This window comes from Lithobates pipiens, unplaced genomic scaffold (assembly GCF_037356315.1).
Source record: "Lithobates pipiens isolate NorthernLeopardFrog02 unplaced genomic scaffold, aLitPip1_a1.2 Scaffold_1, whole genome shotgun sequence".
Classification (NCBI taxonomy): Eukaryota; Metazoa; Chordata; class Amphibia; order Anura; family Ranidae; genus Lithobates; species Lithobates pipiens.
The window spans coordinates 262,741,294-262,758,657 of NW_027507685.1; the positions used below are offsets into that span (position 1 = coordinate 262,741,294).

The following is a 17,364-nucleotide window of genomic DNA, read 5'->3' on the forward strand; positions in this document are numbered from 1 at the left end:
CAATGTATTATATAATATTTCCTGTATGTATACAATGTATTATATAATGTATCCTGTATGTATACAATGTATTATATAATGGATCCTGTATGTATACAATGCATTATATAATGGATCCTGTATGTATACAATGTATTATATAATGGATCCTGTATGTATACAACGCATTATATAATGGATCCTGTATGTATACAATGTATTATATAATGGATCCTGTATGTATACAATGTATTATATAATGGATCCTGTATGTATACAACGCATTATATAATATATCCTGTATGTATACAATGTATTATATAATATATCCTGTATGTATACAATGTACTATATAATATATCCTGTATATATACAATGTATTATATAATATTTCCTGTATGTATACAATGTATTATATAATGTATCCTGTATGTATACAATGTATTATATAATATATTCTGTATGTATACAATGTATTACTCTGATTTTACTGCACACTGTGAGCATCTCACAATGTGCATTAGAAGCTGCAGAAAGTCAGATGAACCCTCCTCATTTCCAGGCTGGAGGACGTCCAGCATCATCTGGCGCTATTATCCCCAGCCTGACTGGCCCGCCCCTTTCATACTTGCAATCATGGAGGTTCAGCATGTGGGGGCGTTGTCCAGGGCGGGCTGCATGCAAAATAGTCTGCCTGGGAACGCCCACTCCTCCGAACTATACCCCACCCATCAAGGCATTTTGATATTTGCATAACCCCTCCCAAGAGCCCGCCCACTGCTTGCATTAGGCCTGAGTGTTTTTGAGTGGAGGCCGGGCGCTGGGAATGCGCAGGCCCCTCCCACCAGCCATGATATATCGATGATGTCACTGAATCTAAAATAAGGAAAGTCATGAAAATTTAAAGGTTTTATTTAAAAAGTGAAAGTACATACAGAGCAGGGAAGTTATCTGAGCAGATTATATGTGAGATTTATCTCAGCCAATAAGGAGAGAATCACCTAAACTACAAATATTTTATATTATCAGCGTTCTTCTTTCCCCTTATTATAGAAAACTAAATTTACAAGCCTCGGATTTCTCTGCATTCCATCCAGCAACACATCCTTTACATTGTTATAGGAACCGGGGCATGAGAGTAACATGGATTCCTCCATAGCCGAGCTCACCTTCACAAAATGCTAGATGCCTGGCCGCCATGCTTGTCCTCTGGCTTCATTACTTTAAAGTGGTTGTAAACCCTCACATATACCTACCCTGTAAAGTGACCGGCCTCAGGTGATACACAGGGTTGAAACAAATCCTCCTACATACGTTGTACCCATTTATCTGCAGTCTTCTCATTTAAAGTCCAACATTTATACAGCTTGTCTGAGCTTTCAGAAAACAGGGAGCTGAAGTTACACTCTGCAGAGCTCAGTGAGACCCGATTGGAGGGAAAGGACACCCCCCCTCACGCAGCACACAGGAGCATAGCTGAGGCTGTCAATCACAGGATGTGTGCTGGAGCTCGCTCCCCTGTCACCTTTTATCTCTTGGTGTCAGGAAAACTTGTCAGAAGTGATTCATGCAGATAGCAGAGGAAAGAGGCAGCGGAGAAAAATGACACTTAGTGCTCTGGAGAGAGACAAGTACATGCTATAGAGGGATCATCAGTGGCGGCTAGTACTCAATATTGTGGGGGAGGGTACGGCAAACCAACGTTACTCCCCCCCTGTGAGAGATGGATGGGAAGGCGGTGATCAGAGGCCTCCTTACCTTAGGAGGCAGATGGTAGGGCTACTGCTCCTCTCTCCTCGCTCCGGGGGCTGTTGCTTCTCCAAACAGGAAGTGGGTCTCAGGTGGCCAGGAAGAGAATCAGGAAGACAATAGCAAATATATTAGTAATATGAGTTTCTATGCACAGCTGCACCAGATTTTGCACTCTCCAGGTTTAGTAAATCTCCCCCATAGTGATGAAGGGGTTTGGAGTGAAGTCAGAGTTGGAATGAATACAAAGCTTACCCCTAATCCATGCACCTGCCCCTAATCTACATGCAGGGTGTAGGGGCGCTGCCCCCCAATCCATGCCCCCGCCCCTAATCTACATGCCGGAGACAGGGGCACCGCCCCCCTAATCCACACGCCCGGCCCCTCATCTACATGCAGGGTGCAGGGGCGCTGCCCCCCTAATCCAATGAGTCCAGCCCCTAATCTACATGTAGGGCGCAGGGGCGCCGCCCCCAATCCATGCACCCGCCCCTAATCTACATGCAGGGCGCAGGGGCGCCTCCCCCTTAATCCATGCGCCTGCCCCTAATCTACATGCAGGGGCGCAACCCCCCTAATCCATGCTGTCCGGCCCCTCATCTACATGCAGGGCACAGGGGCGCCACCCCCCTAATTCATGCGCACGGCCCCTCATCTACATGCAGGGCGCCAAGCGCATGTATTCCAATGAGGCTCTAATTGGCTTCAAAAGGGGTGGGCTTTTGCTAATGTCTTCCTGTTTCTCCTCTCGGACAATCAGGAAGCGGGTCCTGAGACCCGATTGGCCGGGAGTCCTAAGTCCTGATTGGTTGGGAGGAGAAGCGGCCGACTGGATTCGGGAGGAGAAGCAGGGATGTAGGCTGCTGAAGCCGCGACATGGATGGGGTAAGTGCGAGGCTGGTGGGAGGGGCCTGACGGGTGATTGAACGATGGGGGGGCTGGTCGGTTGGTTGGTTAGCTTGGAGGCCCCCCCCAAGAAAATTGAACATCAGCCGCCACTGAGAGACTTTCTTTGACGACCTGCCAAACGCAAAGCCGTGGGTCAGAAGCGCCAATTTGCGGTTGCTGAATGGGGCAGTTGAGAAATGACGGCGTGTGCTGGAAAATTCATGAAAGAAAAAAAGAAACATCGCAACTTCATTATTCTGCAGGACTCTGAATAATGAATTAGCAGATGTCAAGCCAATCGTCCTGATGGCGATGATATTTCTGTCTTAAAGATTGTCCACAAATTCTGCTAAGAATGGTTTTAGAGAACCCTAAAAACTGTTCCACAAAATGCTCCACCTTCTGCTTGTCTAGCTCTTTCCTACATCCTGGATGATGGAAGTGCTGCAAAAGACAAAATATAAAATTGTATCAGTATAATGGGGGGGGGGGAGGGGTGGGGGTATCTAAATATATACTGAAACCAGATACAATTGCTATTTGACATCATCGCCATTGTCCAACTCTCGCACTAGTACGCCCCCTACTGGACATGTGCACTGCCGAAAAATGTATTTGTTCTCGTTTTATTAATCTTTTTTTTTTCTCGTTTTTTTGGGTCATTCGTTATCATCGCAATTTGTAAATGAAAAAAATTTGTAAATTAAAAAAATTCGTAAATTCTAAAATTCGTAAATTCTAAAATTTTAAAATTCGTAAATTAAAAAATTCGTCAATTTTTTAATTCTAAAATTCGTAAATTCAAACATTTCTTAAATTCGAAAATAACTAGCTAACTAACTAATAATAACTAATTATTAAATTCTAGGTGATGGAATTTCCTTTCAAATTTGGCTGTTAGTGAATGCAACAAATACGAATTGATCCCAAGTTACGGATTATCCAAAATAACAAATGGAACAGATCTAATTAATAATAATAATAATAATAATAATAAAAGGTTTTATTATTATTATTATTATTATTATTAATAATAATTCTTTGCGTTCCATTTGGCATTCGTTATTTTGGATAATTCGTAACTTCAGATAATTTTGGAGACAGCCAGATCTGAAAGGAAATTCCAATACCTGGAATTTAATAGTTATTTATTATTTCAGATTTTCGAATTATCGGGTTTTTGGATTTTCTCATTTTAAAATGTTTGAATTTCTGAATTTCCAAATTTACGAATTTACAAATTTTCGAATTTACAAATTTTCAAATCTACAAATTTTCGAATATTTGAATTTACGAATATACTACTATTCGCAAAAAATCATTAAACGGGTTTTCGTTAATTCGTTTGTTTCCGAATTAAAGGATTTGTCAAAATTGGTTAAAAGACAAATTCAGAGCGAAACTAATTGCACATGTCTACCCCCCCCCCCCCCTACTGACTAGAGCCGGGGGTCTCCAAGTTACAGCTAAAGTACTCTCATGTAAGGGGGATTAATATAGCGCTACACCCGCAGGACTCGCAGGCAGTGTGGGACTAGACATGTGCAGAACGGAAAAAATAATAATCTTGTTTCGCTTTGATTAGTTATTTACATAAATTTGTTTAATTCCGATTTTGGAATTTGTTTTGTTTATTTGTATTTAAATCACTTAGAATTTTCCGAATTAGAACTCAAATTGTTTTGCGAATACGAAAAGTTTTCGAATTGGAAAATTAGTTTGAATCGTTTTTCGACCAATCCGAATTTTCATCGTTCTGATGCCGCGTACACACAATCGGAATTCTCATCGGAAAAAGCTCTGATGGTTTTCCCGTCGGAATTCCAACAGAATTCCACCCAAACTGTCTTTGCCTACACACGGGTCACACCAAATTCTGACCGCCAAGAACGCGGCGAGGTACAACGCGTACGACGGGACTAGAAAAAGGAAGTTCAATACCTCGTAGCCAATAGCTTCCGTCTCGTATGTTAAATCTGAGCATTGCGTGAGTTTTTGCGCGTCGGAAATTGCATACACACGATTGGAATTTCTGATAGAAAGTTTTTCCATGGGGAAAATTGAGAACATGCTATCAAATTTTGGATGACAGGAATTCGGCCAGCTAAATTCCCGATGGAGCGTATACACACGGTCGCATTTTCCACTGAAAATCTCTCATCGGTCTTTTGCTGGCCGAAATTCCGATCATGTGCACGCGGCATTAGAAGTTGGAATTCGTTAGAAGACAAAAAAAATAAATAAAATTGAATCTATTGGTTACTATTTGATTCGGAGATTAGGACACATCGGCTCCATCTAGGGGCCATAACGTGGTATTTTCTAGAAATACCTCAAAATGGAAAATACCACATTATGGCCTCTAGGTGGAGCTGATGATCACAGGAAATACACATATTAGACACATTATGGGGATTATTTGTGACATTTGCTGTGTGGCAAGTGGAATTCTTAGATGATTATAAAGTGAATATACACGGCTTACCTTCAGCTTTTTACAATCGCTGTCCTTCAGGTGTCCCACGCAGTTACTTATCTTCTCACTGATACGGGTTACACTATTATCTGAGAATTTATCAGAGATGGCTTTTGTTCCATTTGTAAATACATCTAGAAATGATCCTGTGCAATTTATATCACCCTGCTGGAGGAAAAAAGAAAGACACAAAGATGCTAAATACAAATGTGCAGCTCTAATATCTGCGGAATACACTGACCTGTACCTTGTATCTCATCACCACTAAGGGGGGTATTAATAAAAACAATCGCAGGGATATTCGTACTACGAAACTGCACAAAGTTAATTTGTTCTGTGCAAATGGGAGCAAAATAAATTGTTATTAGACTAGGTTCCAATGTGCTTCAGAGTGAATCAAGAAAATTCTGCATTGTGGCCACTGGATGGCGCTGGCAATCACAGTAAATAGTTATTTTTCTATGCTAATCAGTGCCATCTGGTGGTCGTAATGTGTTATTTTTCTGATCTGCCTTAAAGAACATTCGACCTGGAGAGAAAATAACTGAATAACATTTAGCTTTGCGTTTAACTCGTCTAAGTGTTTAGTGTATCTGAAAAAAATTTGGGGAAAAATTGTTTTGCTTTTTTCCTTTTCTTGATGAAGAAAAACCAAGTCAGACCTAACGGAATGGGACCGGCTGCATCTGCTAAAAAATTTGGTTCCTGATCCAGTCTCCTCCACCAATGCACGCAAGAAGGAAAATACAAATACCAGTTTATGTCGGCTCTAATCATTTCAAAAAGCGACGTATTGTGCGACAAACTTCTGCTTATAATACATTTTGAATGCAAAAATATGGATCAAAGAAATAAAATATATTTTCCGAAAATATTATTATATAATATTAATAAATATAATAATATTGTTTTATATTATGAATAAATTGTTTTCTTTTTAAAAATAATATTATATGATATTAATAAATATAATAATGAAATAATAATATTGTTTTATATTATGAATAAATTGTTTTTTTTTAGATAATATTATTATATAATAATATATTTAAAAATAAAATAATAATATTGTTTTATATTATGAATAAATTGTTTTTTTTTTTTTTAGATAATATGATTATATAATATTAATAAATATAATAATAAAATAATATTATTGTTTTATATTATGAATAAATAGTTTTCTTTTTTTTCCAAAAATATTACATACTATTAATAAATATAATAATAAAATAATAATATTGTTTTATATTATGAATAAATTGTTTTCTTTTTAAAAATAATATTATTATATGATATTAATAAATATAATAATGAAATAATAATATTGTTTTATATTATGAATAAATTGTTTTTTTAGATAATATTATTATATAATAATATATATAAAAATAAAATAATAATATTGTTTTATATTGTGAATATTTTTTTTTTTTTTTTAGATAATATGATTATATAATATTAATAAATATAATAATAAAATAATATTATTGTTTTATATTATGAATAAATAGTTTTCTTTTTTTTTTTCCAAAAATATTACATACTATTAATAAATATAATAATAAAATAATAATATTGTTTTATATTATGAATAAATTGTTTTCTTTTTAAAAATAATATTATTATATGATATTAATAAATATAATAATGAAATAATAATATTGTTTTATATTATGAATAAATTGTTTTTTTTAGATAATATTATTATATAATAATATATATAAAAATAAAATAATAATATTGTTTTATATTATGAATAAATAGTTTTCTTTTTTTTTTAGATAATATGATTATATAATATTAATAAATATAATAATAAAATAATATTATTGTTTTATATTATGAATAAATAGTTTTCTTTTTTTTCAAAAATATTACATACTATTAATAAATATAATAATAAAATAATAATATTGTTTTATATTATGAATAAATAGTTTTTTTTTTTTTTTTAGATATTATGATTATATAATATTAATAAATATAATAATAAAATAATAATATTGCTGTATATTATGAATACATTTTTTTATTTTTTTTTAAATAATATTATTATATAATATTAATAAATATAATAATACAATAATAATATTGTTTTATATTATGAATAAATTGTTTTCCTTTTTTCTAGATAATGTTATTATAAAATATTAATAAATATAATAATAAAATAATAATATTGTCTTATTATGAATACATCTTTTATTTTTTCTTAATTTTTGTTTCCTACTTAACCCCTTCAATACTGGGCACATACACACTGAAGAAATGACACTTGTCTACAATGTAAAGTAGTGAGTGTACAGCTTGTATAACAGTGTAAATTTCCTGTCACCTCAAAATAACTCAACACACAGCCATTAATGTCTAAACCGCTGGCAACAAAAGTCAGTACATCCCTAAGGGAAAATCTCCAAATTGGGCCCAATTAGCCATTTTCCCTTCCCGGTGTCATGTGACTCGTTAGTGTTACAAGGTCTCAGGTGTGAATGGGGAGCAGGTGTGTTAAATTTGGTGTTATCGCTCTCACTCTCTCATACTGGTTCAGGAACGTCCCTCAGAAGGAGCGGGATCGTGCGCACACATGTGTCCTCGCAGCGCAAGATTCCGATGCACTTGTGTCACCCGGAAAAGGCGCATCTCCGATCGGCAGGGGGGCTCTGTGATTGGCCCTCCTGCTCACATGACGATTGTGTTCAATCACAACTGTCATGCAATGTAAATAGAGTGCTGGTTGCTAGGTGATCGGCTCTCCTGCGGATCGCTGCAGCCGGCCGGTGATCAGTGAGGATGAGCTTTTTTTTTACAGATTTTTACACACTGATCACCGGCCCGGTGTCCCCACACAGTGGAAACACACAATGTCCCCTACATAGTGTCCCCAAAACACTGGCCTCACACATGTCCCCATACACATGTCCTCACACGTGTCCCCACACACACATGTCCTCACACACATGTCCCCACACATGTCCTCACACATGTCCTCACACATGTCCTCACACATGTCCTCACACACATGTCCTCACACACATGTCCTCACACATGTCCTCACACATGTCCTCACACATGTCCTCACACATGTCCTCACACATGTCCTCACACACATGTCCTCACACACATGTCCTCACACATGTCCTCACACATACATGTCCTCACACACATGTCCCCACCCATGTCCCCACACATGTCCCCACACATGTCCTCACACATGTCCCCGCACATGTCCTCACACATGTCCCCACACACACACATGTCCTCACACACATGTCCCCACACATGTCCTCGCACATGTCCCCGCACATGTCCCCACACATGTCCTCACACATGTCCCCACACGTGCCCCCACACGTCCTCCCACACGTGCCCCCACACATCCTCCCACACGTCCCCACATATGTCCTCACACATGTCCTCACACATGTCCTCACACATTTCCCCACACACACACATGTCCTCACACACATGTCCCCACACATGTCCTCGCACATGTCCCCGTACATGTCCCCACACATGTCCCCACACATGTCCCCACACGTGCCCCCACACGTCCTCCCACACGTGCCCCCACACATCCTCACACATGTCCCCACACATGTCCTCACACACATGTCCCCACACATGTCCTCACACATGTCCTCACACATGTCCCCACACACACACACATGTCCTCACACAAATGTCCCCACACATGTCCCCGCACATGTCCCCACACATGTCCCCGCACATGACCCCACACATGTCCCCACACATGTCCCCACACGTGCCCCCACACGTCCTCCCACACGTCCCCACACATGTCCTCGCACATGTCCTCACACGTACTCCCACATGTCCTCACACATGTCCTCACACATGTCCCCACACGTGCCCCCACACGTGCCCCCACACGTCCCCACATATGTCCCCACACATGTCCTCACACATGTCCTCACACATGTCCTCACACATTTCCCCACACATGTCCTCACACATGTCCTCACACATGTCCTCACACATGTCCCCACACATGTCCCCACACAAGTCCCCACACATGTCCTCGCACATGTCCTCACACATGTCCTCACACATGTCCCCACATATATCATCCCACATGTCCTCACACATGTCCCCACACATGTCCCCACACAAGTCCCCACACATGTCCCCACACATGTCCTCGCACATGTCTTCACACGTACTCCCACATTTCCCCACATATGTCATCCCACATATCCTCACACATGTCCTCACACAATTTAAACACACAAGTCCCCAAAATAATGTCCCCACACAGTAAAAGAATCTGTCCCACATATGTAACAGTAAAATCACATGTCCCAATGATCATCTGCACACATATGTCCGTTATCACATAAACCAAATATTATACACATAATGGTGGGGCACTTCATTTTTTTTTTTACCAAAGACATGTATCGGAATACATTTTGGCTTAAATTTATGACAAATTTTGATTTTCTGGATTTCTTTTAAAACAGAAAATAGAAAATATTATTTTATGAATTTTTTTTATTTCTGCTCTTTTTTCGCTTATATCGCAAAAAACAAACAAAAAAAAACGATTTGTGAATTAATATCACCAAAATAAAGCTCAATATGTGTGAACAAAATGATACAAATGTCATTTGGGTCCAGCGTAGCACGACCGCGCAATTCTTATTGAAAGTGCGAGAGCGATGAAAGCTGGAAATTGGTCTGGGAAGAAAAGTGGTGAAAGTGGCCGGTACTGAAGTGGTTAAATAACAAATTTATTTTATTTATTTATGTTTATTATTGCATTTTAATGTAAATATGAGATGTGACGTCTTTTTGACCCCCCGGATCTCATATATAAGAGGACCTGTCATGCTTCTTTTCTATTACAAGAGATGTTTACATTCCGTGTAATAGAAATAAAAGTGACACCATTTTTTTTTTTTTTTTTAAAGAATAGTGTAAAAACGAACAAAAAGGTCAAATAAATAAGAAAAACATTTTTTAAACATGCCCTGTCCCGCCGAGCTCGCGTGCAGAAGCGAACGCATACGTGAGCAGCGCCCGCATATGACAGTGTTTAAACCACACATGTGAGGTATCGCCGCGATCGTTGGAGTGAGAGCGATAATTCTATCCCTAGACCTCCTCTGTAACGCAAAACATGCAACCTGTAGAATTTGTTAAATGTCACCTATGGAGATTTTTTTAAGGGTAAAAGTTTGTCACCATTCCACGAGCGGGGCGCAATTTTGAAGCGTGACATGTTGGGTATCAATTTACTCAGCATAACATTATTTTTCACAATATAAAAAAAAGAAATTGGGCTAAATTTACTGTTGTCTTATTTTTTAATTCCAAATTTTTTATTTTTTCCAAAAAAAGTGCGCTTGCAAGACCGCTGCGCAAATACGGTGTGACAGAAAGTATTGCAACGCCATTTTATTCTCTAGGGTGTTAGAAAAATATTTATAATGTTTGGGGGGGTTCTAAGTCATTTTCTAGCAAAAAAAACTGTTTTTAATTTGTAAACAACAAATCTCACAAAGAGGCTTGGTCCTTAAGTGGTTAAAAAAATTATTTCAATAAAAAAAAGAGGGTAAACAGAAACCCTCACCTTTCATATGTAGATAAAAGGGCGCTTATAGAGACATGGATTAGCGCAATGATGGTGGCAGCACTTTTTTTCACATTGGTGGACATTATTTATTATTTTTTTTATTATTTTTTATATTTATTCATTTTTTTGTTTTTTATATCCCACTTGTGTTTTCATACTCATATTGTGTTATATTTGGTCTTGTAGATATTATCATTATTTTTCAATGATATATGTAAGCGCTGCATTCTCTTTTTTGGGTTATATTTCACTATTTGTCTTTGGCTACTTTATATACTTTATTTTAGAGCAACAGCGCAGTATACTTTCTTATATATATATATATATATATATATATATATATATATATATATATATATATATATATATATATATATATTTATTTATATATATTTATTTATATATATAAATATATATATATATATATATATATATATATATATATTGAAGTGCACTCCCTAGGAGCACAGTTAGCCCCTCGATCGCCCCTGATGTTAACCCCTACCTTGCCAATGTCAGTACAGTGACAGTGCATATCTTTAGCACTGATCACTGTATCGGTGTCACTGGTCCCCAAAAAGTGTCATTTAGTGTACAAATTTTCAGCTGCAATGTTGCAGTCCCGCTAAAAATTGTTACTTAAAATAAAAACGCCATAAAAATAACCCGTAGTTTGTAGACGATATAACTTTTGCGCAAACCAAATCAACATACGCTTATTGGGAATTTTTTTTTTTTAAACAAAAATATGTAGCAGAATACATACTGGCCTAAATTGATGAAAGAATTCAATTTTTTCAATTTTTTGATTGAATATTTTATAGCAGCAAGTAAAAAATGTTGTTTTAGTTTTTATTTTCAAAATTGTCTATCTTTGTTTATAGCACAAAAAATAAAATGCGCAGAGGCGATCGAATATGACCAAAAAGAAATCTCTATTTGTGAGGAAAAAAAATGGACATTCATTTTTTTTTTGGGTACAGCGTCGCACGACGGCGCAATTTTCAGTTTAAGTAACATGGTGCCGCATCGGAAAAAATGCCCTGGTCATGGGGGGGGGGGGTAAACTTTCCGGGGCTGAAGTGGTTAAGTAACATTTTACAAATCTTACCCAAGCTTTTGTTGTTGGACCCTTCACTCTGAAGTGTGGATGATTTGCCTAGAATAAAAACCAACAAAATAAATCTCATCATATAACTTTCCATGAATGAAATCTTCTCTTTCCTATTCACCGTCTTCTCATCACTATTAGAAACGATCTCTGGGATCTTGAAGGCTTCGCTTACCAAATGTTTCAGTTCCTCTGTCAGATCTGTTAGTAATTTGGTGATTTGTTTCATGATGGCTTCGGGGTTATAAACTCTCGTTGAAGAAACCCAAGGAAAAGCCGTGAAGATAAAACATATTCCGAGAAAAGCGGCTGCAAGCTTTGCACGCGGCTCCATTTCCAATTTGCAAAAAATAAAAAGGAAGAGCGCTGGCGATGATTCACACTGTATATATATATATATATATAGGGCGAGAAAAGGAAATGTTTTTTTTTCCCACGTGTGATTGTAAAGATAAAAGTTACTAAGAAAAATATGTCCTAATCTGATTCTGACAGCTGATAACCGCGGTTGGAAGATTAAATCATGAGCTGAAAATGTTCCTCTGGAGGATGAATATGTTGATGTATCAAAGAGAGAAACATTGAATATCACGCTAATAAAACTATTAACAAAGTATCATTTTGCAGAACTGATATTATTTGCTGATGGGAAGATGAAGAATCGTGTTTACTGTCATTACATGCAACATTGTAACCAGTCCTGAGTGATGCCTACATTCTGCTTTAGGGCTTGTTCACTCTTGCTCCAAACACTGACGCTCATTTACCACTTCAGCCCCAGGAGGTTTTATCCCCCTTCATGACCAGGCCATTTTTTGGGTTACGGCACTGCGTTACTTTTAGGGCTAGTTTACACTTTGCTTCAAAACATGGCTTCGGACAAGCTTTGTTAAAGCTCTCTGAACGCCAGTCAAACCTCCTGTTACTAAATAAAATGGGTAGCTTACACCTTGTTTACACCTTGCTTTGCTTTGCCTTTGTTTCAAAAATGATACCCCATGTCGCTTTAGTTGTGATTCAAAGCGTCTTCAAAGCCCCACCAAAGCTCCACCAAAGCCCCATGAAAGGCTCATTGAATCTCCACCAAAGCCCCACCAGAGCTCCACCAAAAGCTCATCGAAGCCCCCCGAAAGCCTCACAAAACGCTCATTGAATCTCCACCAAAGCCCCACCAAACGCTCATCAAAGCCCCATCAAAGCCCCACTAAAGGCTCATCAAAGCCCCACCAAAGGCTCATCGAAGCCCCACCAAAAGCTTATCAAAGCCCCACCAAAGTCTTATTGAAGCTTAACCAAAGGCTCATCAAAGCCCCACCAAAGCTCCATCAAAACCTCACCAAAGCCCCACCAAAGGCTCATCAAAGCCCCACCAAAGGCTCATCGAAGCCCCACCAAAAGGCTCATCGAAGCCCCACCAAAGGCTCATCGAACCCCCACCAAAGGCTCATCGAAGCCCCACCAAAGCTCCATCAAAGCCTCATTGAAGCCCCACCAAAAGCTCATCAAAGCCCCAACAAAGTCCCACCAAAGGCTCATCAAAGCCCCACCAAAGCTCCATCAAAGCCTCATTGAAGCCCCACCAAAGGCTCATCAAAGCCCCACCAAAGACTCATCAAAGCCCCCCCAAGGCTCATCAAACTCCCACCAAAGGCTCATTGAAGCCCCACCAAAGGCTCATCGAAGCCCCACCATCAAAGTTTGGGTGGATGTTTTTCGCCCCATATGTATTTTGTACCTTCCTTTTTCTTTATTATTTTTTTCCCCCTCAATCTCCTGTTATTTGAGACCCCTTATCAACAGTTGAACCTTATCAATTTCAAATACTACTAGCATCTGCTCCTGATGAGTGGAGAGTTCCACGAAACACGTCAAGCTATTCTGATGCTTTTATGATGTACACCAGATGGGATCATTTCATCATTTGTACCATGTTGTAACAATTATTATTTTTTTTTATATATCTATTATGTGATATATGGATTTATGTGCCTGACTTTTTATAACATTACTATCACGCTCTAAGCTATTGTATTATATATGGAATAAATATTATTTTTATGCCATTATTCTGTGATGCTGTGAGATAGAGATCCGGTATGTACAGTCACAATTACATTTTTTTTTGGTCAGACACCCACCGTTCTGTGTCACTTTTTAGTTGCATGTTTTATATGAAGTCCCAACCTTTCTTTCAGTCATATTGACAACCAGGGATGGAGGCATTGGACCTACTTTATAAAAGCAGCGGCAAATTTTAAAAGCAGTGGCGAACCTGCTCATCTCATAGGTTTGCTAATCTGACAGAAGTTCGCTACTTTTAAAATTCAACATCTAACCTGTCAGACGGAGGTATAAGTCCTGTACTTCACTATAAACTTTACTGTTAAATATAAGTGTAAAATGCAAAACTCTGGTGGGTGTAACAAGATGTCCGCTTTCCCCCTTCTCAGTGTATCCTTACTATGGAGGAGTGCGGGGGGGAAGCAAGATGGCAGCAATGGAATGACACTTCTGTTACACATTCTGACGGGTCACCTAATCTGACGAAACACCGTTGTCTCATCAGATATGGAGACCCATCAGTATTGGTAATGGAAGTGACGTTCCGTCGCCGCCATCTTGCTACACCCCACACTCCTTCATAGTAAGGATAAACTGAGAAGGGGGCAAGAAAACATCTTGTTACACCAGGCATGTGCAAAGTCCGGCCAGCGGGCCATACTGGGTGCTGCATTCTTGGCAATGGGGGTGCTGCATTCCTGGCAATATTGACAATGGTAGGTGCTGCATTCCTGGCCATACTGGGTGCTGCATTCCTGGCATGGTGGGTGCTACATTCTTGTCCATACTAGGTGCTGCATTCCTGCCATACTGGGTGCTGCATTCCTGGCAATGGTGGGTGCTGCATTCATGTCCATACTGGAGGCTGCATTCCTGGCAATACTGGAGGCTGCATTCTTGGTAATGGTGGGTGCTGCATTCCTGTTCATACTGGGTGCTGCATTCCTGTTCATACTGGGGGCTGCATTCCTGGCAATGGTGGGTGCTACATTCTTGTCCATCCTGGGTGCTGCATTCCTGGCAATACTGGGTGCTGCATTCTTGGCAATGGTGGGTGCTGCATTCCTGTCCATACTGGGGGCTGCATTTCAGGCAATGGTGGGTGCTACATTCTTGTCCTTACTGGGTGCTGCATTCCTGGCAATGGTGGGTCCTGCATTCCTGGCCATACTGGGTGCTGCATTCCTGGCAATGGTGCGTGCTACATTCTTGTCCATACTGGGTGCTGCATTCCTGGCAATACTGGGTGCTGCATTCTTGGCAATGGTGGGTGCTGCATTCCTGTCCATACTGGGGTCTGCATTCCTGGCAATGGTGGGTGCTACATTCTTGTCCTTACTGGGTGCTGCATTCTTGGCAATGGTGGGTGCTGCATTCCTGGCAATGGTGGGTGCTTCATTCCTGGTCATACTGGGTGCCGCATTCCTGGCAATTCTGGGTGCTACATTCTTGGCAATGGTGGGTGTTGCATTCCTGTCCATACTGGGTGCTGAATTCCTGGCAATGGTGGGTGCTGAATTCCTGGCAATACTGGGTGCTACATTCTTGACAATGGTGGGTGCTACATTCTTGTCCATACTGGGTGCTGAATTCCTGGCAATGGTGGGTGCTGCATTCCTGGCAATGGTGGGGCTGCAGATGGGCACTGACCCTAATTTTGCACACAGTTCTTTATTTAAAATTTAATTTTTTCCCTCTTAAAGTGAAGGTTTGTGTTATACGCCAATAAATACGGTGTATCCAAATATCACACCCCGAGATCATCTCTTTACTCACACACCGCCACAAAGCCCAGAGGATTCTTTCTGGGCGGTGTATTGGCGCTCGAACTAACACACAGACCGAATTTTAATGGTTCAAAGAATGTCAGGCAAAATGGTCGTCCCTCACTCATGTTCACTTCATCAAATCTGGCCCTCTTTGAAAAAAGTTTGGACACCCCTGTGTTACACCCACTGGAGTTTTGCATTTCACAGTTATTTTAAACAGGAAACGGAGCATATAAACTGAAATACAGTATTTGGAAATCCATCGGACTGTTTACATGTTGAATTATAAAAGCGGCGGTGTTCTGCCACATTAGCAAACCTGTGAGATCAGCAGGTTTGCCGCTGCTTTTAAAACATCTAAACAGTCCATCGGCTTTCTATATACTGTACTTCACCTTATAAACTGCGTTTCCTATTAAAAATAACTGTGGTATGCAAAACTCTGGTGGGTGTAACAAGATGTCCGTGTGCCCCCTTCTCATGTATCGTTACCGTGGAGGAGTGTTGGGTGTAGCAAGATGGTGGCGAAAGAACGTCACTTCCATTATTAATTCTGACGGGTCACCTAATCTGACGGAACACTGTCGGTGCTGTTGAACTGAAGCCAACCCCTGCCATGAGTTCTCTTACCGTCCGGAAAGTCTTCCGCTCCTCCCCAGCCTCTGGGGGGCGCTGCTGTGTCTGCCGCTCCTCACCTCTCTGGTGGACAGATGGGGGTGCTGGCTGGAGAATTACTTTTTTTTTCTTTCTTTCATTCTCGGCTCAGATTTCCCGGCCCCCCCTGCTGTCTGGGCTAGGTACAACAGAGCCAGGTGTACTGGCTTATCAGCGGCCCTGGTCCTTCAGACTTTAGGAGGGCCGGAGGAGGGCCAGTGGGAGTTGAAAACGTCCTGATGTCCAAGTGGAGTAAACAGTGCCCTATATATATTTGGTGTCAGTGGGAGGAATAGTGCCCCATCATTGGTGTCAGTGGGAGGAATAGTGCCCCATCATTGGTGTCAGTGGGAGGAATAGTGCTCCATCATTGGTGTCAGTGGGAGGAATAGTGCCCCATCATTGGTATCAGTGGGAGGAATAGTGCCCCATGATTGGTATTAGTGGGAGGAATAGTGCCCCATAATTGGTATCAGTGGGAGGAATAGTGCCCCATCATTGGTGTCAGTGGGAGAAATAGTGCCCCATATTGGTATCAGTGGGAGGAATAGTGCCCCATCATTGGTGTCAGTGAGAGGAATAGTGCCCCATCATTAGTATCAATGGGAGGAATAGTGCCCCATCATTGGTATCAGTGGGAGGAATAGTGCTCCATCATTGGTGTCAGTGGGAGGAATAGTGCCCCATCATTGGTATCAGTGGGAGGAATAGTGCCCCATCATTGGTGTCAGTGGGAGGAATAGTGTCCCATCATTGGTATCAATGGGAGGAATAGTGTCCCATCATTGGTATCAGTGGAAGGAATGGTGCCCCATCATTGGTATCAGTGGGAGGAATAGTGCCCCATCATTGGTGTCAATAAAAGGAATTATGCCCCATTATTGGTGTCAGTAGGAGGAATTCTGCCCTTTCATTTTTGTCAGTGGGTATCAATGGAAGGAATTGTATCACATTGTCGTTGTCAATGGGAGACACTGAGCCCTCTATTTGGTGTCAGTGCAAAGAAAAGATGCCCTATTGTTGGTGTCAGTGGCCGTCAAGGGCCGGTTAAAGGCAAGCAAAGGGCCACAGTTTGGAG

The 17,364-nt window shown here is 40.1% G+C and overlaps 1 protein-coding gene across 1 annotated transcript; it reads right to left on the minus strand.

Moving 5' to 3' along the window:
* Positions 1-875: 875 nt before the first annotated feature.
* On the minus strand, positions 876-12,153 carry LOC143986966 (uncharacterized). The gene is made up of 4 exons (XM_077485385.1): positions 11,978-12,153; positions 11,803-11,850; positions 5,102-5,260; positions 876-3,060 (listed from the first exon to the last, which is right to left on the minus strand). The coding sequence occupies exons 1-4, from the start codon at positions 12,134-12,136 to the stop codon at positions 2,896-2,898; spliced, it is 531 nt and encodes a 176-aa protein (XP_077341511.1). The 5' UTR covers positions 12,137-12,153; the 3' UTR covers positions 876-2,895.
* Between the last annotated feature and the right edge of the window lie 5,211 nt (positions 12,154-17,364).